General features: G+C 44.3%; 1 protein-coding gene across 2 annotated transcripts in view; it reads right to left on the bottom strand.

Moving 5' to 3' along the window:
- RLF (RLF zinc finger) overlaps window positions 1-24,502 on the bottom strand; it is a 72,539-nt gene extending 48,037 nt beyond the window's left edge. The window contains exon 1 of one of the 2 annotated variants that reach the window (XM_077295929.1): window positions 24,486-24,502. Coding sequence is in view for 1 of the 2 variants with exons in the window: in XM_077295927.1 (XP_077152042.1) it covers window positions 13,225-13,314 (90 nt within the window). In the remaining variant the exon portion in view is untranslated. Of the gene's footprint in view, window positions 1-13,224; window positions 13,417-24,485 lie in introns of those variants that run through there. The other variant, XM_077295927.1, reaches the window with a different exon arrangement.
- Between the last annotated feature and the right edge of the window lie 600 nt (window positions 24,503-25,102).

Here is a 25,102-nt window from a genome sequence, read left to right as displayed (position 1 = left end):
CTGCAGGAGCGTATAATTAGCCCTTCTGAGAACCCTCTTGATCTTAATAACTGCCTCAAGTTTCAGGCCATCAAGTGTAGACTGTCTACTTAAGGATGGAAGAATTGGCCCCGAGAGAGCAGATTGGGGACTGAAGGAAGGACCCAAAGGTCTGATATTGACATGGCCTGCAGATAGGAGAACCACGGCCTCCTCGGCCAAAATGGTGCTATCAAGATTATTCTCGTCTTCTCCCTGATTTTCCTGATGACCAGCGGCAACAAAATTATTGGTGGAAAGGCATACGCTAGTTTGAAATGCCATGGAGCTTGAAGGGCATCCACTATTTCTGGATGATCTGTTACATTCAGGTAGGCAAATCTCTGTACTCGCTTGTTGTTTCTTGTGGCGAAAAGATCTATTTGAGGAAGACCCCACATGTCCTTTCTGAATATCTGGTGGTTCAGACACCATTCTCGTTGCCTCAACGTCTGGCAGCTTAGAAAATCTGCTTTTAGATTGTCCTTGCCCTTGATATTAACAGCAGAGAGGGATAGTAAATGACCTTCGGTTAAATCAAAAATTTCTTCTGCGAAAACATCAGGCTTTCTGTTCTGGTTCCGCCCTGCCTGTTCACATAGGCGACTGCTGTGGTGTTGTTCGACATGATTCTTACGTGTTTTCCTTGAAGCTGTGGGAGATAATGGTGCAGAGCATAACTAACCGCATTTAACCCCTTTCTGCCAGCTGACGGAATAGTATGTCAGCTGGCAGAACCCCCCCCCCCTTTGAGGTGGGCTCTGGCGGCGAGCCCACCTCAAAGCCGTGACATGTCAGCTGTTTTGTACAGCTGACATGTGCGCGCAATGAGCGCGAGGGGAATCGCGATCCGCCCGCGCCCATTAACTAGTTAAATGCCGCTGTCAAGCGCTGCAGCGGCATTTAACTAGCGCTCCCCGCCACGCGGCCGGAAGTGCTCGCACCGCTGACCCCCGTCACATGATCGGGGGTCATCGGTGCATTGCCATAACAACCAGAGGTCTCCTTGAGACCTTTATGGTTGTTGATGGCCGATTGCTTTGAGCGCCACTCTGTGGTCGGCGTTCAAAGCAACCCTGCATTTCTGCTACATACAGGTGATCTATGCTTCACCTCTATGTAGCAGAGGCGATCGAGTTGTGCATGGCAAAATTTAAAAAAAAAAAGGTTTAAAAATGTAAAAAAATTAAAAATATATAAAAGTTCAAATCATCCCCCTTTCGCCCCAATCAAAATAAAATAAAAATAAAAAAATCAAACCTACACTTATTTGGTATCGCCACGTTCAGAATCGCCCGATTTATCAATAAAAACAAAGGATTAACCTGATCGCTAAATGGCGTAGCGAGAGAAAAAATCAAAACGCCAAAATTACGTTTTTTTGGTCACCGCAACATTGCATTAAAATGCAATAACGGGCGATCAAAAAACGTATCGGCACCAATATGGTATCATTAAAAAGGCCAGCTCGGCACGCAAAAAATAAGCCCCCACCCGACCCCAGATCACGAAAATTGGAGACGCTATGGGTATTGGAAAATGGTGCAATTTTTTTTTTTTTTTTTTTGCAAATTTTAGAAAATTTTTTTACCACTTAGATAAAAGAGAACCTAGACATGTTTGGTGTCTATAAACTCGTAATGACCTGGAGAATCATAATGGCTGGTTTTAGCATTTGGTGAACCTAGCACAAAAGCCAAACAAAAAACAACTGTGAAATTGCACTTTTTTTTGCAATTTCATCACACTTGGAATTTTTTTCCCGTATTCTGTTACATGGCATGGTAAAACCAATGGTATCGTTCAAAAGTACATCTCGTCCCACAAAAAATAAGCCCTCACATGGCCATATTGCTGGAAAAATAAAAAAGTTATGGCTCTGGGAAGGAGGGGAGCGAAAAACGTAAACGAAAAAAGCTCCGGGGGTGAAGGGGTTAATTACTTTAGGTTTGACAACCCCTTTAATTCCCTTATATTCCACTGACCCTGTGTGATATTGTTTCCCATATGGACCCCCCATCCCATAGGGCTAGCGTCCGTAGTGGTTATACATGAAGGTTTCACCATCCAAGGGACTCCGCTAGATAGATGGGTATCATCTAACCACCAAACCAGAGAGGATAATACTTCCGCAGATAGAGTTATTATTCCTCCAATGTGACTTTGCAAACATCTCTCCTCAAGGAGGATCTGATGCTGCAGCTTGCGAGTATGATACTGGGCCCATTGGACCGCTGGGATACAAGATGAAAGGGAGCCAAATAGGGATATCGCCTCCCTTAGAGACATCTGGGGTATGTCCATTGCTGCCCTCATTTTTTCTTTAATGCGTAAAATTTTTAACTCTGGAAGTAGGCATCTCTGACTCGTTGAGTCTAGGTGAAGACCCAAAAAAGACTGGAGGGTTTTTGGTACGAGCCTGGATTTTTCGAAATTGATGATCCACCCTAAACCCTGCAAGGACGAAATTGTATCAGCTAGACGATCTTTACATTGGGTGGCCGAATTTCCTACTATGAGGAAGTCATTAAGATATGGTATAATTAATGTGTCCTTCTGACATAAAGCCATAACCTCCAACATTGCCTTTATGAACACTCAGGGTGCCATAGAGAGACCAAAGGGCCTCGCCATGAACTGGAAGTGGTGGATCTCTCCCGCAAAGGACACCGCCACTCTGAGGTACTTCTGATGTTCACCATGTATGGGTAAATGATCGTACGCATCTCTCAAATCTAGGCCAGCCATCATACATCTAGGGAACAGAAGTATTATGGTGGATTTAATTGATTCCATTTTAAATTCATGATTGCGGATAAATGTGTTCAATTTTCTTAAATTAATGATTGTCCTAAACGAGCCATCTGGTTTAGAGACCAGGAATAAAGGGGAATAAAATCCCCTTCCTTCCTGGTCTTCCGGAACCTTTATTAGAACTCCCTTAGAGAAAAGGCTGCAAATTTCTGACTCAAGAGCCGCCTGTTGTAATGGCGACTTGAGAGACATAACTATAAATAATTCCTGGGGAATCTGATGGAATTCTATTCTCAGTCCTTCTTTAACTATGTTAAAGATCCAGGTACTCGCTGTTATTGTTTCCCATTTTTGGGAAAAAATTTTTAGTCTGCCTCCTACTGGAGGATCATCTGTCTCCGCCACCTTTCCGTAAGGAAGATCCTTTAAATATGGCACCTATTTGTTTGTCTTGACTTGTAGTCCAACGGCTTTGTCTTTCTGACGTCCCCCTCCTATTAAATGGACGTCTCCTAAATGTTCTCCTATAGAATGGAAGAGATGGATTAGGAAAACCTCTTTCTTTTGCCTTGGTGAGAATTTCATCTAGGACACTTCCAAAGAGAAACTCACCCTGACACGGGATAGCCCAGAGTTTTGATTTAGACTGCGTGTCCCCCTTCCAGCTTTTGAGCCAGAGAGCGCTTCTTGCATTATTAATCAGGCCCGCCGACCTAGCTGCCAGGCATAAAGAGTCAGCCAAAGCATCGGCCATAAATGCTGCAGCCCCTCTGATAGCAATTTGTCCCTGGGCACTTTCTGTTGAACCTGCTGCTCCAGCTGATCAATCCATACCAGCATGGACCTAGCCGTACATGTACTGGCTATGGCTGGTTTAAACCGTCCTGTAGGGGCTGCCCACGACTTTTTAAGTGAAGATTCTGCTTTGCGATCGAGTGGATCTGCCAACATACCCGCATCTTCTACTGGTAGAACTGACTGGAAGTAGAGGCTACAGCTGGGTCTACCTTAGGGACCTTAGACCAGCTCAGTAGCTCCTCATCACTAAACGGATACTTCCTTTTAGATGCTGAGGGAAGGAAGCCCCGCTGATTCTGTTTGTCCCATTCTCTCTTGATTAGGGTTTTTACTGCTGGGATTACAGGAAAGGCTCTTATTTTCCTTTCTGCTAGTCCTGCAAACATTATTTCTTGCGGTGTTTGGGCCTCCTTGGTATCTGCACCTTATAGTATTCCTAACAAATCTAACTAGTGTCATGATCCATTCCAGGGTTTAATTCTGTCTGCCCTTTTTCTGGGCGGATCATATCAAGCGTTAACTTTGCTCTGCCTCATTCTGGGTTCAGGTGTGCTATTTAGCTCCGATGCATCCTGCTGGCGGTGTCAGCTATAGTTCTGCCTTCAGCATGTGAACCTGACTCTGGTAGCTCTTGATCTGTCCTGCTATGATCCCTGACTTGCCCTGTGTCTGTTGACTCCCTCTGTCTGCCCTTTTTCCAGTGTTTCCCTGTTTGTTGGCTTGATTCTCTGGTTTTTAACTTGCCTCTTATTCGGACTCGCTTCTGCCTTCTGTCTGTCTTATCCACTTCTGACCGTTGCTGAACCCCCTGGCTTGTTCCTGACCACGCACGGTGGCGCAGTGGTTAGCACAGCAGCCTTGCAGCGCTGGAGTCCGGGTTCTAATCCCACCAAGGACACCATCTGCAAAGAGTTTGTATGTTCTCTCCGTGTTTGCGTGGGTTTCCTCCGGGTACTCCGGTTTCCTCCCACATTCCAAAGACATACTGATAGGGAATTTAGATTGTGAGCCTCATCGGGGACAGTGATGATAATGTGTGCAAACTGTAAAGTGCTGCGGAATATGTTAGCGCTATATAAAAATAAAGATTATGAAAATAAAGATTATTACGTATACTGCTGCTACTATCGGTACTTCTGCTTCTAACTTTTTTTTAACTTTTATCTGACCACTCTCTCGCCACTTGGTGATGTCTGTGCTGCTGCAGTCTTACTTCCCTCTCAAGCTCCCCCTGGTGAAGGTTGCGCTATACTGCACTGCAGCAGCATGACATTATAGCTGACTAATACTTTTAAAGGGATTTCTGCATTTTTTCTCTCTGCTCTGTTTGCTTTGGATCCTCTCCATACCTTGGCAGATCAAATGCACAGTTTGACAGTGTTGATACAAGACCTGTTTGTGGAGCAGAGGGCCTTGGCCTCATCTCATAACCACCTGCAAAGGGAGCTTTCTGACACAGTATAATCATTGCAGACTGACTGTAAGCACTCTAACACTGTTGATGTCTCATTGCACTCACCTGAACCTACAGCCAAGCTCCCAGATGCCTTCTCCAGGGAGAGGGAGAGATTCCATACTTTTAAGGAGAGTTCCAAGCTATTTTTTTCTTTTAGATCTCAATCTTCTGGAGATGACAGTCAGCGGGTGGGGATAATCATTTCCTTACTGCGGGAGGGACCTCAGTCGTGGGCTTTCTCTTTACCTGCTTCTGCCCCTGAACGTGTGTGGACAAATTCTGTGAGGCTTTGGGACTGATTTATGACGAACCAGACCAGGTCAGGGTAGCAGAGGACATGATCATGGGTCTCTCCCAGAATGAACTCACTGCTGAACAGTATTGTTCTGAGTTTAGGCGCTGGTCTGTTGAGGTGTCTTGGGGTGACTCTGCTCGGAGATGCCTGTTTGAGAGAGGACTTTCTGATCATCTCAAGGACGCGCTGGCCCTTCATACACCACCCAGTTCCTTGGAGGAGGCCATGACCCAGGCGTTTCATATGGACCAGAGGTTATGGGAGAGAGGAATTACCCAGCATGAGATTCCTGTATTACCTGCTAAATCTGAGATAATGTCATGCTGCTGCTGTGCAGTATAGTGCAACTTCCACCAGGGGGCGCTTGAGAGGGAAGTAAGAATGCACACACAGAGCAGCAGCACAGATGCCACCAAGTGGCGAGAGAGTGGTCAGACCAGCCCAGTCAAAAAAAGTTAGAAGCAGAAGTACCCATAGTAGCAGCAGTGTACGTGTTCAGGAACAAGCAAGGGGGTTCAGCAACGGCCAGAAGCGGATAAGACAAAGACAGAAGGCAGAAGAGAGTCCGAATACGAGCCAAGTCAAAAACCAGAGAATCAAGCCAACAAACGGAAACACTGGGAAAAGGGCAGACAGAGGGAATCAACAGACACGGGGCAAGTCGTGGATCACAGCAGGACAGATCAAGAGCTACCAGAGTCAGGTTCACACGCCGAAGGCAGAATTATAGCTGACACCGCCAGCAGGATGCATCGGAGCTAAATAGCACACCTGAACCCAGAATGAGGCAGAGCAAAGTTAACATTTGAAAAAGGAAAAAGGGCAGAAAGGATTAAACCCTGGAAAGGATCATGACAACTAGATTGTCGATACGGTCTATAGGGAAGCATGAGCGTCCTTCTATGTCTGATGAACGAGATGATGAAGATGAATGTGAGGCGTCGAAGGCTCCCTTAAGGATGGGGGACATGTCCTTCCTCTTGCTTCTGTGCCTCTAGGGTATACTGGCCTGGCTCAGGGCCTGCATCTCTTCCCTTATCATGCGGATGTCTACTGATGACACTGCCGCCTCCTCCTGCATTGTTTTACTAATACATTCTCGACACAATCTTTTGGGGTAGAAGTCAGGGAGGCGCTGGGTACATATGGCACACTCTTTATGTTTTGTTTTCTGTCTCTTCTTAGTCTGAAAGAAGGGGTATATAGCAAGAGGAAAAAGTCAGCCTAATAGGTAGAGTCCTATACACTCACCCAGTGAAGCTTATACAATACCGGTTCTGAAGGGCAAAGTACAGTCCAAGTCCTAGGTGCATCTGCCATGTCACCTTTCCGACTCCTGCCTGCGGAACCTCTGCTGGAGTGCCTGGATCGAGTACTCTGCGCCTGAGAGTCCATCTCTGGTGGGTGCAACATCCTAGCACGCAGTATCCCATTTTTCTCTTCACCTTACCAGACGAGGAGGGAGGCTGGAAGATAGAGCTCCCCCGACGCTGCTTCTGAACCGCAGCCCCTGCCTTTCCCACAGAAACCACACAGACGGCGTGCATTGGCCCAGCTTTTTTTTCTTCCGTAGGTGTCCATGCTTCGGTTCCCATAGGAACAGGAAACCAATTGAGGAGGAGAGGTCGACCGCCCCCTTTTATTTCTGTAGTTTTCCTGTTCCTATGGGCAGATCCCCTCTCTCTCTAGTGGGTGCTGTTGTGGCGAAGGGTAAAAAAAATCAAATTACACATATTTGGTATTGCCATGTTCAGAATCACCCGATCGATATAAAAAAAAAAAAAAAAATATCAGATCGTTAAACGGCGTGAAAAAAGTAAAAACACCACAATTACATTTTTTGGGTTGTCGTCACACTGAATTGAAATGCAGTAACGGGCGATCAAAGGATCGTATCTGCACCAAAATGGTATCATTAAAAATGTCAGCTCGGCATGCAAAAAGTAAGCCCTCATCCAACCCGAGATCACAAAAACTGGAAACGCTACGTTTACCAAAGTTTGGATTTTTTTTTAGACATGTTTGGTGTCTATGAACTCGTAATGACCTGAAGAATCTTAATGGCAGGTCAGTTTTAGCATTTAGTGAACAAGGTAAAAAAAAAAAAAAAACACACAACCTGCGGAATTGCACTTTTTTTTTCCCAATTTCACCACACTTGGAATTTTTTTTCCGGTTTGCCAGTAGTCGATATTTTAAAACCAATGGTGTCATTCAAAAGTTCAACTTGTTCTGCAAAAAACAAGCCTTCACATGGCCATTTTGACCAAAAAAAAAAAAAAAAGTTGTCTCTAGGAAGAAAGGGAGCAAAAGATGAAAATGCAAAAATAAATACCTCTGGTCATTAAGTGGTTAACATCAATTCATGCTGACAGAAGCAGCCACATTTCTGTATGCAGGGCAAGTTCCAGTGTTATGAAACCTGTCTGTGTACATGATTACAATACATTTTTGGGTGGCATGGACCTTGTGATCCAGATGCTTCTGCTGTACAGCATTATTCACAAGTCATGTGTATTGTCCAAAAAACTTACAGTACACTTAATCCAAGTAGCTCTATATAACGCTTGTGTTGCACCAAAAAACTAGGAATCAAGAGCCTTTCCTTGAGTTCCAAGAAAAAAAATCAAATCACAGTCACACGTCTGGACCCCGAGAGCGTCATAGCCTATGTTGTGAGGCGAAATTTTAACCCCGCGTGTTCCAATTCACCAATTTTTCCCCTATCTACATAATGGGGAAAAGTGAAAGGAAAAGTGTTGGAGGCAAATTGACTGCTGCCAGATGTGAACAAGAGGGACTTAAAGAATGAGCGCGATGGCGCCAAAGAGTATATACCGTACAGTTGCTAAGGTGGGGCCCCGACATGGGATACTCACCACACACGGGGATATGAACACACACACAAAATGCGCCACACACCACCACGTGCTTGAACACATATACCACCCTCAGCACACATTTCACCAGACATACACCAACCTCGCCACATAAAAGTCGAAACACAAAAGTCGCCACTCAAAACTCGCCATGCGCAAAATTCGCCACATGCAAAACTAGGTTCACGCAAAACTCGCCACATGTGCAAAACTCACCTCATGGAAAAATTGCCACATGCACAAAAGTTGCAACACATGCAAAAGTTGGCTCGCACAAAACTTGCACATGCTCAAAACGCTCCACACATAAAACTCGCCACACGCAAAACTCGCCATGCGCAAAACTTGCTGCACACCACTTGCTACACTAACCTGTCACATGCAACTCGACACACAAAAAGTTGCTACACGCATGTCGCCACACAAAACTCATCTCACAAAAGTCGCTACATGCATGTCGCCACACGCAACTCAACACACACAACTTGACACATGAAACTCACCCTAAAACACACACAAGTCTGGTATTATCCTTCAAAAATAAAAATCTGATTAATAAGCAGACAAACTACAAGAGCAACAAATGTACCAAATAGGAAATACGGCAGCTGTCAGTCACATGACCTGTCTATTATGTGTATGTGTGAGCTAATGTATACTGCCAGGGGGGAGGGCTTCCTGTTGCCTGGGGATTTATCAGGCTGCCAATAGCAGCCAATCACAGCTCAGCTTCTATTTTGCTACAGTTAATTAATCTGAGCTCTGATTAGTTAATATAGGCAACAAAGGACATTCTCAGTATAACAAAGCTTGTGTGAGGTAATAGCATGTCAGTTAGGATGTGTTGGTGGAAAGGCTGATGTCAGTCACATTACCTCTATGTGAGAGGATATAGAAACTGCCAGTTTCAGACTATTTTTACCACAATAATGCCTCATAAGAAAAGGAATTTCATGGCACGAATGTCAGCTGATGCGAAAAGAAAAGCTGCATTACGGGCCAATGAAAAATGTGAAGCCTGAGAAACAAGGCTGACACACATGAGAACAGCAGCTGCTTCCTCAAGAGCCATATCCAACTGAGTTCCTCAATTCCTTGGAGCCACAAGGACTTCCTCCTCACAACCTCTTTCTAAAACCTGGAGCACCTATTCTGCTATTGAGAAATTTGGATCCACCAAAGCTGTGTAATGGAACAAGACTCTTGATTAAGAACCTGTTTCCACATGTTATTGGGGCAACCATTTTGACAGGATGTTTTCATTCCAACAATTCCTCTCAATCCATCTGATTTGCCTTTTGATTTTAAACGCCTGCAGTTTCCTGTTCAACTGGCATTTGCTATGTCCATCAACAAGGCTCAGGGGCAGTCCTTGAAATTAGTTGGAATCGATTTACAATCTCTATGCTTTTCTCATTGTCAACTTTATGTGGCCTGTTCAAGAGTTGGAACAGCCAAAAATCTGTTCGTCTTGGCACCTGAAGGAAAAACTAAGAATGTAGTTTATCAAAAGGCTTTCAAATAAGTAGTAGAAGATTACTTCACATTACTTGGCCAATTTAGTTAAATCTGTGTGGAATATCTCTGGTGTTGAAATGTATGTTGTGAAATACTTCTATTAGCTTAGTTTTTGCCTTTTAATAATTACATTTCTATCTATTTGTTTTGTGGTTTTTGTGTGCATAATAAATTTTTGTTAAACACATTCTATTTTGCCAACAGCAGTTATTAACCCGGGTGAAGTCGGGTAGTACAGCTAGTATTTAATAAATATACATACCAAGAACCCCATTAAGAAAGACAGTTCCCTCGTATGCTTGCGTGACATAGTTACATCATGTGATCCATGTCACCAATCAATAGCCGCTTCACTCCACCTTGTCCAAAGGCGAGGAGAGCAAAGAGAGACAGCCAATGTATAAAGATGTGCACACCTGCTAGATAATTATAAAGATGCAAAACTTTATTATGCCAATAGCACGGACACACAAAAAAAAATATATATATAAAATCAATTAAAACCATAGGAACATAACACCCTTCCCCATATAAGGATGTCAAAATGATAATCCTGTATGCACTATACTAAACCTGAACATAGCAACTATGCGTGTAATGGCTATAAATACAATGTGACAATAACTACCATGCATGAAAAATTACTATTAGTGCAATTGCAGCGCCCCAGAGTTCTGGTCGTTGCAGTACTGTGGCTCCGCCACTATGGGGAGCCATGGTGCGTTCGATGGCACTGAAGGAGTTCATCTGACCAGGTATCACAGACACCAATATGTTTCACAGCTGGGCCTCCGGGGGGAGCTAAGGGTGCTATTCATTAGGCCACTCCCCACCATAGTGGGTAAACTGGGGGTCAGGCAGGAAGTTAGAGGAGAAAGCTGACTGGATTGAACGAAGCAACACCTTGTGGCAGAGGGTGTTGTGGAGGAAGAGACAGTAGGGTCTCTGTCAGGGGTGGGATCCTGACAGAGGCTTGGCATTGGAAAGAACGTAACGGGACCGTGCCTGCTCAGCATAGCGGCGGTGCCCCAAGAAAGGACTAGAAGCGAGATAGATTGTGCTGAGTGAGAAACGAGATCAAGCAAAAGGAGAATACCAGTAGGGGTCATGCTGTAGGACCGGAGCAACATCCTACTGAGGCGCATTACCGGTGGCCGGAACGCCGAGGGAGTGGAATAGCATACAGCTTCAAGCCATACTCCAAACAGCGGCAGGGCAGTCAGTTTAAGGCGGGCTGTCTAACACATATCACCTATGAAGTCTTGGGGGGCAATTGCGGGAGAGGGGCGTCTCTAGGGTCCCGGAAGAACTCCAGGCCTACCTGACAAACGGGTGCCGTTCCAACCTGAATAACAGGGAGGGATGGAAGACGAGAAGAACATCATTTAATCGAGTTGTGAGGGAACTTAAGAAACAGACGCAACCGTTGTGGGGTACTTTCCGTGAGCACAGCAGGGAAGGACTACAACACACAGCGCTAGAAGGAGGGCACTGATTTCCACCTGTGAGGAGAACTCTGGAAGTGCCATTGGACCGGCCGGACTTGCGCAGCCTGGTGAACCGGATTCTGGACTGAGGACCGAGAGATCTCCAGTAAAGAGGTAAAGAGACTGCAACCTGGTGTCCTCGTTATTTACCGCGACCTGCACCCCACAACTGCACCGCTACACCACCGTTATAACATCACTTATTTGCACCGGACGTCCCCCACTGACGGACAGGGCCACGGACCGGGTCTAGCCACCGTGACAACCCCAGGACTGAGACACAGAGGCCCGGCTCCGGGTACCCCTCGGCCCTGTGGCGGTGTGGGGGCGCTCCACAATGACACAATATATATGTATCCAAAAAGACAATCCAATATATTATAACCAGATGAGGGCGTCCCCAAATCTGTAATACATGAGTTGCCACCGCATGTATGTAATGCAGTAATGCCCAGGCAAAATAGAAGCCCTGATAAAGCACAGAAAAGTATCCCCAATAATATATTCCAATATTGGAAATAAAAGAATGGCTACCAATGTGCTAGGTATAGTTACCATGTGCAGCATCAATAATAATCCGCCTACCCCATAGAAGGCTGGTATTTGATCTGGTAATTAATGCCGCTATATAGAGCGGACACTCTTTACAGGGGATTCACTTTCCCTGAGGAAGCTGCTTGGAGGCAGCGATACGCGTGGGATTCTCCCACACTCTTCCCCGCTCCACTTCCAGCCCTGCTATTATTGGAGTTTTTTTGCTCCTGCACTAGTGCTGCCATGCCTTTCCACAGACTTAGCCCCTTTCCTTTGGGGGCTACATTACCCATGATCCAGCCTTCTATGGGGTAGGCGGATTATTATTGATGCTGCAGATGGTAACTATACCTAGCCTAGCACACTGTTATATATTATTTCCATGCATTTGTTAGCACCCTGTTTCATCGTGTCATTTATATTTTGATGGTTGTGCGCCTGATACCTCTATTATTGACAAAGGCGAGGAGAGTGAAGCCAGCACTGATTGGCTGCAGAAGTTGCGTAATGTAGCGTGGGCCCTGGGAGAGACAGTGCCAACACCGCTGGAACGGCATCGGAGGTGAGTGTAAGTGATATTATTTTACTGAGGTCAAACATTCAGATTGAGAAGGGGGTGGTCCGAGTAGTAGACAACCCCTGTAAGAGGCACACAACACTTAATGTGTTGCATCTCCTCAGTGGCGTACGCCTCACCAGAAATGCTACTCAAGTCAGGAAGTAGCAAGTTACGCCACTAAAAATATATGAGCAGTGCAGTACTGTATATTTCAAACATACAATATGCACATTACATACACATTTGCATATTACTACCCACATACCATCTGTCAATTTTTGAGAAGTTATTCAGAATTTCTGAAATTGCCCATATAAAGCAGTGCGCTTGGTGCATGTGAAACTCCGCCAGGGCTGTGGGGTACTCGGTACCGGGTCTGGTACTTAATGGGATGTATCACAACGGCGGCAACCTGGTCCATGGCCCTGGGCGCCCATGTTAAAGGGACGGTCTTGAAAGGGGTTTATTATGACTCCACCTGTGGTATTCGGTCAGGGGTGACAGACGCTGCTTAAAAGGGTCCACTGGGGTGATGTTATGGCAGCAGGGATGGTATGGCTTCCCACAGGTGAAGCTGGGTCCCCAGGACTCCTGGTGTAATAGATGAAGATGGTGATAGGTGGTGTAGTAAGAAACAGCTGACACAGGGTTGCAGTCTCTTTACCTCTATACTTGGTTCAAGGCAGCCACAGTCCAGGGTACCGGATCACAGGTGCTGGTGGTGGTCCGGCTGGCTTGGAAGCGTCTCAGGAATCCCCCTAACCAGGTGGAGTTGGAAGCCTTCCTTCTAGCGCTGTGTTGTTGTAGTGCCTTGCTGCCTTAGGCCTCACACAAGGTCCTCACGTTTTATCTCTGTCCCCCTTTAGGTAGGACACAAACCTGTACAACAGGTATCTCAAGCCTTTTTACAGGATCTCTATCACGACCTGAGCTCTATCTGTTACTGTGTCCTTGGGTGTTAATGGAGGACAGGTAACTTGAAATCTAGCTGTCCGCCGGTTTCTGCTGTGGGGCATGAAGTTAGCCCCACAACCTTGGTCCTCCGGCTACCGGTATATGCGCTCATTGTGGAGGAATTTCAGTGACAACTTCTCTCTCCAGCTCTTCACTTTGCCTTTGCTCCTTCCTTTCAGTTTCTTTACAAGTTGCTCTGCTCTCCTTCCCAGGAGCTGCAGAATCACTCGTCTGCACGGCCCCAGCTTTCCTTCCTCACTCCTCATACCAACTGTCTCTCTCCAACTGCCTAGCAACTGACTCCTCTTCCTGACCAGAGAGAGCAGCTCCCCTTAAGTCGGGTGTAGAGCTCCCCCTTCTGGCCTGGAGTCAGAATGGTGTTGTATGTGCTGAATACCTGTTAAAGGGATCCTTCCTCTCTTTCAAGCATGACATCACTCTCCCCATGAGGAAAGCAATGCCACTGTAACAACCAGTTACCTGGGGTGTTACACATGCGCAACATTTTTAGCCTTATGCATTGTCCTTTAAAAGTAACACCGACGCAACTGAATCCCTAACAGGACCTCTTTCATCACATCCCAAAATACAGAACCCCCCAACCAATACAGACCCTCAGACCAGAACCACAAGCAGCCGTAAACAAATGCATGCTCCAGATCAGACTGCCAAACAAATATAGATGTTCTGCAATATATTTGACAGAGTCTCATTTCCTTTTTTTCTGACACCTAGAAATGACACATATACGAATGTTGTTATTCACAATGCAATTATTGCAGAAAACTGATGTTAGATTGTTTTTACTGTTCTGGTTGCGGTCTATCAAGCTTTTACAGAGTGACACAATCAGTATGTTGGTACTACAATGAGCACTCATAGCCAACAGCATTGTGCCTGTTCATTGAACATATGATATAGTAATTAACTTGTCAATAAGACTCTCTACACAGGTAAATTCATTCATAGTATTAACCCTTAATTTCATGGCACTTACCTCTGAATTATGTTTTAGTAATGTGAGCGGAGCGACTAGTGAAGTAATTGGGGCTGACTGCAGTCCCCTGCAGAGCTAGCCAGAAACACTGCATGTTAGCACATGATGTTGTGTTGGGCCTTCAAATCACAAGAGGTGCCAGGTAGGAGGCGGTTTACAGGGCTCCCATCCGGAACAGCGAAGGGGCGCTCTGATGTTCATCATTTTCGGGGGTGTACGCCTACTGGAGCGGGATACTCGGACATTGTAGACTGTGGCTGGGACGTATGCCCCGACGCGGCCATCTAGCGTGCACTAATCACAATGTGAAAGCATCTTTAGATTTCGCAGTCAATTGACTCCCATTGATTTGTCTCCAATACGGCCTCCCGCAGGGACAGCTTTATAAACCAAAAATAAGCAGCTACAATACAGACTAAAAGCTAGAAAAATACCAAAAATGATATTTATCATCTCTATGCTTAAAGAGGTTGTACACGGCTGGACAATCCCAGCCTACTCACTTCAAGGCCCCATTTACCGTAAATAAAAACAATGGATACTCCCATCCCAAAGCGGCACCATCAATATTCTGTCTTCTTGATGATCTTGGTGAATCGTAAAGGCTGCAGCTTCTTTAAATCTAACTAATAAAACTAGCATTAATGACATGATGCATTCCCTTTAACTAAATGTGTTGAATTCACAAATTGAACATCCTTTCGGTTTCCTTCTACTACTGCTCTGAGATGCACCTATACACCACTGCACACTAAACAATTACATTAGTTTTGCCTGGAGCCTCCACATGGGTGAGCTCCTACATAAGCATTCATCCAGCCCTCATAGAACTTAATGGATACAGATATGCACTGAGCTAGCACTACTAGCAAGAGATAAAGGTCATTTAATTTAACCCTTTAAAAGGTTGTCCAACTTAAAAAGAAAATTGCCTCTTCAGAGAAAAAGAGGACTTGAACTCTATAGCGCCTCCTATTGGAAGTAGCGATCCTACAAGTCACAATCAACCCTTTAACGAGTCTTGCAATATGACTTAAGGCCCCGTCTCACTTAGCGACGCTAAAGCGATCCCGACAACGATACGACCTGTCAGGGATCGTTGCTGCGTCGCTATGTGGTCGCTGGTGAGATGTCAAACAGTGAGATCTTACTAACGATCGCAGCTGCGATCTCACTGTTTGACATCTCACCAGCGACCTGTAGCGACCTGTGCAACGATGTCACATGGGAGCTATTATGACGATTCAGTGTCTGAGTCGTCAACGAGGTCGTTGGTAAGGTGTCAAACACAGCGATGTGTGCTACCCAGCGGGACCTCAACGATCAGAAAAAGGTCCAGGCCATTCCGACACGACCAGCGATCTCACAGCAGGGGCCTGGTCGCTGCTACGTGTCACACATAGCGAGATCGCTACTGAGGTCGCTGTTGCGTCACGAAACTTGTGACTCAGCAGCGATCTCGCTAGCGATCTCGCTTAGTGAGACGGGGGCTTTAGGATAAGAGCCAAATCAATATCTTAAAAGGAAAAGCCTGCAGTCACTGCAAAGTTTTCTTTTTAGACCTGGCGGCCCCTTAAAGGACTCAACAATTTTCATCTTTACCTCCATCCATGTGTGTGTCTACTACACATACAGGTCCTTCTCAAAAAATTAGCATATAGTGTTAAATTTCATTATTTACCATAATGTAATGATTACAATTAAACTTTCATATATTATAGATTCATTATCCACCAACTGAAATTTGTCAGGTCTTTTATTGTTTTAATACTGATGATTTTGGCATACAACTCCTGATAACCCAAAAAACCTGTCTCAATAAATTAGCATATTTCACCCGGCCAATCAAATAAAAGTGTTTTTTAATAACAAACAAAAAAAACAACAAATAAAAATGTTCAGTTATGCACTCAATACTTGGTCGGGAATCCTTTGGCAGAAATGACTGCTTCAATACGGCGTGGCATGGAGGCAATCAGCCTGTGACACTGATGAGATGTTATGGAGGCCCAGGATGCTTCAATAGCGGCCTTAAGCTCATCCAGAGTGTTGGGTCTTGCGTCTCTCAACTTTCTCTTCACAATATCCCACAGATTCTCTATGGGGTTCAGGTCAGGAGAGTTGGCAGGCCAATTGAGCACAGTAATACCATGGTCAGTAAACCATTTACCAGTGGTTTTGGCACTGTGAGCAGGTGCCAGGTCGTGCTGAAAAATGAAATCTTCATCTCCATAAAGCATTTCAGCCGATGGAAGCATGAAGTGCTCCAAAATCTCCTGATAGCTAGCTGCATTGACCCTGCCCTTGATGAAACACAGTGGACCAACACCAGCAGCTGACATGGCACCCCACACCATCACTGACTGTGGGTACTTGACACTGGACTTCAGGCATTTTGGCATTTCCTTCTCCCCAGTCTTCCTCCAGACTCTGGCACCTTGATTTCCGAATGACATGCAAAATTTGCTTTCATCAGAAAAAAGTACTTGGGACCACTTAGCAACAGTCCAGTGCTGCTTCTCTGTAGCCCAGGTCAGGCGCTTCTGCCGCTGTTTATGGTTCAAAAGTGGCTTTACCTGGGGAATGCGGCACCTGTAGCCCATTTCCTGCACACGCCTGTGCACGGTGGCTCTGGATGTTTCCACACCAGACTCAGTCCACTGCTTCCTCAGGTTCCCCAAGGTCTGGAATCGGTCCTTCTCCACAATCTTCCTCAGGGTCCGGTCACCTCTTCTCGTTGTACAGCGTTTTCTGCCACATTGTTTCCTTCCAACAGACTTACCATTGAGGTGCCTTGATACAGCACTCTGGGAACAGCCTATTTGTTGAGAAATTTCTTTCTGGGTCTTACCCTCTTGCTTGAGGGTGTCAATGATGGCCTTCTTGACATCTGTCAGGTCGCTAGTCTTACCCATGATGGGGGTTTTGAGTAATGAACCAGGCAGGGAGTTTTTAAAAGCCTCAGGTATCTTTTGCATGTGTTTAGAGTTAATTAGTTGATTCAGAAGATTAGGGTAATAGGTCGTTTAGAGAACCTTTTCTTGATATGCTAATTTATTGAGACAGGTTTTTTGGGTTATCAGGAGTTGTATGCCAAAATCATCAGTATTAAAACAATAAAAGACCTGACAAATTTCAGTTGGTGGATAATGAATCTATAATATATGAAAATTTAATTGTAATCATTACATTATGGCAAATAATGAAATTTAACACTATATGCTAATTTTTTGAGAAGGACCTGTATAGCTCAATTTTTCCGTCGACACAGCCATGTGAGTGCTTGTTTTTTTGTGGGACGAGCTGTAGCTTTGCATGACACCATTCATTTTAGCATTTAACATACATGAAATTGGCGAAAAAACTTAAGTGAGCTAAAATTGCGATTTTTAAAAAAAATTATACCAATTGTTTTGACAGCATCTATTTTCTGGTAAAAGTGACCTGGCAGCATGATTCTCTAGGTCAATGCAATAATGGCAAAAAAAATTGTCCAATTTTTGTCTATTTGTGCAGTGAAAAAAAATTCTGAAATTTGTAGAAAAAAATTTTTTTTGTTCGTGTCAACATTTTCCTAAACTGGTAACTTTTATTTTCTACATCCCTAAAGCTGAGTGAAGGCTTTTTTTGTCCCCCGTGTTGACGTTTTTATTGATACCAAGTTGGGGTACATATGACACAGCTTTTTATTGCATTTTTGGGTGGTTGGGAGGACAGTGCAGCAACTGAAAATGACGTTTTGATTTGTTTACTTTTGACTAACGTATGGGTTAAAAAAAAAAGTTATATTGATACTATGAACTTTTTTGGGGACATGGCCATACCAAATTTCTTTATTTTTACAATTTTTTTAATGTCTGCATTTTTAATGGTCGAAAAGGGTGATGATTCGAATTAGCCCCACAGGCTACTTGAACCTGCCACCTTTCGCCCACTTTTACTATACATTGCAATACTACTGTATCGCAGCACTCTTACGATATTTAGCCTGTGGCTGAACTTCTCAGGAAGGCTAAAAGCCCAACAGTTCCCACGGTCTTCAGGAGAGGCGATGGGAGCCAGTGCGTATGCACATTGGCAATCAAGTTATGTTCCTGAGCTGTGGCATGTGGTCCTTACTTCCCGATACACTCCCCCTGTATGTGCATTAAACGGACTGACAGACAAGCTCAGCAAGCAGGAGGCAGGGCTCAACTTGGAGCTCTGAGCTGTGATGATATGGGGGCATGGCCTGCTATCAACAGCTTGTTGGGGATGTGTACAGGAAGGGAGGGTGAGCAGGGAGAGCATAGAGGTAGTGTAGGCTCCACAGGGAATGATGATAATCTTATCAACTAGTAACTTTGTCCTGAGGGGATGGTGCTAGGCATTCGAGCAATGACTTTATTGCTCCCTTGCAGTACACTAAACCTGTAACATTGCTGACTGCAGGAAAGTCTCTGCACAGTTTAAAGTAATTGAAGGAATGATAGGAGTGGGAAACTGCAAGGTCAGCGATTTATTCATCTTGAGGCTGTATAGGAGTCTCAAGATGGTGCTTTGTAGGTGGGGTGGGCAGGCACTGAGGGTGGGGAGTAGTGGGGTAGATACAGCATAGAAGAGGAGCCAGGGTACACTGTCTACTGGGAAATGTAATCTAGAGGTATAGATAGCTGGCAAGAAGCAATAACAAGGATTCCTGCAGGGGATGAAGGGGGAGCTAAAATGGAAAATAAAGGTAACAGAGGGAGTTGGGAAATAATTATAGAGACTGCCAGATTGTTTTTGTGCCAGGAAGACTTTATTTTAATTGCATTTTCAGAATTTTTTTTTTTTTTTTTTTTTTTTGGGGGGGGGGGGGGGGGGGTTTCTGGGTACCAGTGCATATTGGGTACTGTGACCAAATCTCTATGGTGGGACACAAATGAGAGAGGTTTTTGTTTTATACAAAAACAAACATAAAAATCATCATGTGACTATATTTTTATTAACTATTAGAATCACGTCCAGTTTTGCTTTTCTTCCCCTTGCTTCCCTCCCAGCATTGATGATCATTTTATCACAAGACAGCTGTCATAAATTAAAACTTTTTGAGTGCTAAATTCTTCCTATAGTGAATTATTTGCGTTACATTGTAACCTTTTTACTGATTTTCATACACCATAAAAAATGCTGTTAGGCATAACTTCTGTTCTATGCAAAATTACCTTCAGTTTTTTTCTTTTGTAACTCATACAGTTAGCAATAAAAAGTTCTCAACCATGGTCATTTTTTTTTACCTTGTATAACCTGTCACAAGGCAGGCATTGTGATAAAAATGAAAGAAAATCCTTTGTACTATTGCTTTAGTGGCAAATTGACCCATCATGTTAATATTCTCCTTAAGGGCTGTCCCACACGTCCAGATAATTCCGGTACCGGAATAAATCGGTACCGGAGTTATCCGTGTCCGTGTGCCTGGGAACTCACGGAGGCCATACCTGCGGCACACGTGTGCCGCCCGTATGGCGAGTGGGTACCACACGGAGCGTGTGGTACCCACTCTGCATGGTGCTGAAGCTGCGATTCATATCATCCCTGCAGCAACGTTTGCTGTAGAGAAAATATGAAGAATAGTGCTTAAAATAAAGATCTATGTGTCCGCCGCCCCCCCACCCCCTGTGCGTCCCCCCGCTGGTCAGAAAATACTTACCCGGGTCCCCCGTCGGCTGTCGCTCCTTCCTGGTCTGGCCGCGGCTTCTCCTGCATGCGGTCACGTGGGCCCGATCATTTACAGTCATGAATATGTGGCTCCACCTCCCATAGGGGCGGAGCCGACTATTCATGATTGTAAATGATCGGCCCCACGTGACCGCATACAGTAGGAGGCGCAGCCAGACCAGGAAGGAGCGAGGGAGCTGGTAAGTATTTTCTGACCAGCGGGGGGGCGCACAGGGGGTGGGGGGGCGGCGGACACATGGATCTTTATTTTTAACACTATTCTTCATATTTTCTCTATAGCAAACGCTGCTACAGGGAAGATATGAATCGCGGCTTCAGCACCATGTGGGGGGGACAGCGCTTACTGTAGCGCTGTCTTCTGCACGCACACGGACCCCAGACGGAGAATGTCCGTGTGAGGTCCGTGTTTTACGCGGACCCATTGACTCTATTGGGTCCGTGTAAAACGTGCGCTCCCACGAACACTGACATGTCTCCGTGTTTGGCACACGGAGACACGGTCCGCAAAAAATCAATGACATCTGAACAGATGCATTGATTTTTATGTGTCTACGTGTGTCAGTGTCTCCGGTACGTGAGGAAACTGTCACCTCACGTACCGGAGCCACTGACGTGTGAAACCGGCCTAAGTGATATCCTTAAATCCTAACGCTACTCAAAATTTGAGTACTCAGACATGCTTACCGTTATATTCTGCAGACCCTCCCCATTGACACTACTCATGCATATGGCTTTATTATTGCTTTGTACAATCTCCAAATGGTATAAAGAGGTATTCTCCCACAGGGGCATTGCTTATAGTATTAAATATCTGCAAGATGAGGTGTGTTAAGCACCTGCTGCCGGCACAAAGTGCTGCAGTACAACCTCCCGCATAAGACTTTGCAAAGTTAAAACACATTACATCACAGTTATCACATAGCTATTTGAGGTCCGGTATATTAAGAAACCAGGACACGAAAAGCTTATAATAGTTTAGGTCTCTGCTCTATTAGCTGTGTCTTAATTTTTGCCTTGTTGTCCAGGTGATTTGCACTTAAATTGGTATTGCACACTTTCCCTCTCCTCCTTCCGTCCTTTAAAGTGATCACTAACTACATGTCCACATATGTCCATGGCTGGAGGACGTATTCATGGGAGGCAATGCCACTCCTGAATGTTCTTAAATGAATCATATTTCCCATATTCAGTCTAACATTTCATGTATCTACCCTCATCTCAATTGATGAAACTCCTCTCTACAAAGTCTCATGTATTCCACCATGCTCTACAAACCTCAGGATGGTTGACAGTACAGAACCAAAGTGATCTCCCAAAAGAAGTGTGGAAACAGGCTGATTGGCTAGCCTTATGGGGTGTTCATGGAACATATTGTGGTCTACATTTACTTAATAGTTAGAGGGGCACATGATACTGTTCTGTGCAGACCCCAACCACAACTATTGAAGACTGGGATCTCCAATTTCTGAAAGGGTGAAAGTCTTGAAAGTAGAACCTGCACCTTTTAGACACTTATGACATATAGTTTTGATATCACATAAGTGTCCCAGATGGTAATACTCTTTCATGTTTATTCCGACCATCTGTAAGTTGTTCTCTCACAATTTTCCCGATCTCTGTGTCTGTCAGTGAACAGAAACATTCTTTGTATGCAGTATAAAGCAATCATCTGTGAGCTTAACAGCCTAGACTGCAAATTAAAACACTGTAAGGGTAAGTTCACATTTGCGTATATGTGCGCAGACGTATGCTTACGCAGCACTTTAAATCACGCGTTTGCGCTTTTTATGTGCATGTGTTCAATATTTCCAGCAGGGCGTGTCTCAATGGCGGTGTCCTGGACATGCGCAGTCCGAAATACACAAGCACATCGAATGCATGCGTACACAAGGACATGATTATGCATGCGTTCCCATAGACAGTAATGCGCTTTTTTAACGCACTCATCCGCATGTCTGCGCATATTTGACAGCTTTTTGACGCTTCCTAAAATGCAACATGTTGCATTCGCCGGACCCCGCTGCACACTGAGAAACGACGCATGTGTATGCAGACACATGCAAACTGATGCAAAGGCATGTCCCTGTGTACGCCATGTTAGGCTGGTTTCAGATTTGCGGATGGAGGTGCTGCGGAGGGCTGCGCACGTCCTCTGTGAAGCTCTGCCCACTGCCGCACCTCCTGCGGTCAGCTTTGCCTACGTCAGCGTGCGTACCCTATCTTTACCATTAGGTACGCAGGTCATGTCAATGTATGCGAATGCCTCCGCATGCGTCGTTTTGACGGTGCGGCAACTTGCGCCGAACGCAAAGAGTTGCATTTTGGTGCGGACGCCACACCATCAAAACAACACATGCGGACGCATTCGCATACATCGGCATGACCTGCGTACCTAATGGTAAAGATAGGGTACGCACGTCGACGTAGGCAAAGCTGACTGCAGGAGGTGCGACAGTGGGCGGAGCTTCACAGAGGACGTACGCAGCCCTCCTCAGCACCTCCATCCGCAAATGTGAAACCAGCCTTAGCTATACTGATACATTGTAGTAAATTAGAGCAAGATAAATTTATGAATGAAGCATATGCAGCACACCCACGTATTATGGGTGCTCAGATAGGTATCCACTCCCAGATGTAAGAAATTTGGCACTCTAGATAATGATGCAAAAATAATTTTTCATGTAGTAACAACTTTGTTGCAAAAAAATTAACGTTTCGGCCGCAAACAGCCTTCTTCAGAACGACAAAAGTACATAAATATATATATATATATATATATATATATATATATATATATATATATATATATATATATATATATATATATATATATACACACACACATACATATATGTGTATATATATATATATATATATATATATATATATATATATATATATATATCACAATAAGTATACATTAAAGCATACAGATCTGTAGAGATGTCATAAATGGTAGTCTCTCATAGCAACAAAAAACACAAACCCAAAAATTAAGGGTTTTTTGTTTTTCTGTTTTTGTTGCTATGAGAGACTACTGTTTGACATTTATACGGCTCTGTATGCTTTAATGTATACTTATTGTGATATATTCTTTTGTAGTTCTGAAGAAGACTGTTTGTGGCCGAAATGTCAATTTTTTGCAACAGAGTTGTTACTGCATAAAATAAATTATTTTTGCATCATTATCCGGAGTGCCAAATTTTTTATACAAGATAAATTTATGTCATAGAAGATGATATTATATATGACATATCCAGTATAAGAAACAAGCACGGACATCTTGAAAATTGTTAATATCTGAAACTCACATAAGACCCCGTACGTTCTTCACCAATATTTCGCTCTGTGAGATTTGTGCCAGATTCATCAACCAGATGTACAAACTCTCATGACAAATTTGGCAGGTGAAAAATTGGCACGTCAGAGCTAATTTTTTTTTTTTTTAAATTACCATAAGTCTCACATATTATGGATTATATAGATAGCACATCATATACAGGCCCTATGTGTTAAAAGGTTGTGTAAAGATATACCTTTCCAATGTTCATAAGCTGACTTGGTCTTGCATTATGCTTTCAATGTTGAACAGTTGAAGGACTCAGAAGTTGTGGCTTGTTTGCACTCCATTGATAGCCAATGTTAGCAACACCAGCTGTGAATATGTAGAGGAAATACTTTCCCATCCCCCAACACTCAGGCTGGTAGCATGCCATGCAGTCAAAAACTGTGCATCAAAACTGACCATGATTGCCAATTTTGTCAGCCATGTAAACACCCAGCCTCAAAGGTGTATTCCAGGGTATCAAAATACAGTTCAATGGATAATATATAGGTTATCCTATGGTAATGGCATATGACTAAGGTATGCCACTACTTTATGATCGGCGGGGCCCAACTACTGTTTCTGAGAGAAAAGTGAACGCAGCTTTGCATCACCAGCTAATTATTTTCCTGACAGTTATCACTTCCAGTCACCAAGCTACGCCGGGAACTGCAGCCACCTCACTGTAATAAATCCATGCTGCAGTTACCCGCGCTAACTGGTGGCCAAGGAAAACCAGTCAAGAGGGCTCAGCGTGACACCAGCTGCACTGTATACCCTTTATTCTTGGGAATGATGTGCCCTTGAAATATTAAGCCTAAATATATTTTATTATATACTGTACTTATCTTGCCACTTCAGCTCTTGTAGGTTCTTCACTACTTTTCGCTGATGTTTGTCCATAACGAGTGTATGATTTGGTTCCATGGACAGGCAGGAGACCAGGAAAGTGGTAAAATCACTCAGCAAACCCCTAAAAGGTCATGTTTTGAAGATATTCTGAAGTGCAATCTGTGAGGCACTGATAATAATATCACCTGTGCCATACTAAGGAAATCCTGAAAACCTGGCCTGTTGGGGATCTTGAGGACTGGAGTTGACACACACTGGAGTGGAGTCTACCAAGGATTCTCTTTACTGAAAGGGAGGTTTTTACACGCCAAACTAATGTCATCTGTGGAAAATCGCTGTAATCTTGATAAAATCCATACCTTTGTTTTGGAAATTCATGTTTCTGTATTTTAAAAATCCATCAGCAAATTTTTATTCAATGAGCCGCAAGTGCTTTCCAGCTTCTCTCCCTATTTCTCCACTTGTCTTCTGTCTGTGACTGACAGGTCATTCTAATCTCCCCCCCCCCCCCCGCCCTAGATATTGCACATGTGCAGTCATTCCCTGGGGTGGAGTAAGGTCCTGATGACGTTGTGAGAGCCAGACTATCAATTTGCGTATCCACTGCCCCAGGGAATAATGGCTAGTGTGCGAGACCTGGCAGCAGACAGGCAAGGAGAGGACCTCCTAGCTGGAAGTGCAGTGCCACTCCTGCTGCACTAGCAGCTCATTTGCATATGATGGTGAAATGGATTTCTCAAGAACGTAAATAATGATTTCTAAAACAAAGGTATTGATTTAATCAACCTTGCAGCGACTTTATAGATGACATTAGTTTGGGAAGTAAAAACCTACTGACAGCTTTCATTTTCTAATCGATATGTGAACATTAAACCCATTTCTCATCCGCTCCTGTTATCTGAACAAGAACAGAACTTTCACACGTTCTTCTAGAGCAGAAAATTTCCCTACTTTAAAAACATAGTAGCAAAATTTC

The sequence above is a fragment of the Ranitomeya variabilis genome, chromosome 3 (assembly GCF_051348905.1).
Source record: "Ranitomeya variabilis isolate aRanVar5 chromosome 3, aRanVar5.hap1, whole genome shotgun sequence".
Classification (NCBI taxonomy): Eukaryota; Metazoa; Chordata; class Amphibia; order Anura; family Dendrobatidae; genus Ranitomeya; species Ranitomeya variabilis.
The sequence above is the reverse complement of the archived record's forward strand: the minus strand, read 5'-3'. Positions and strand labels throughout refer to the sequence as shown.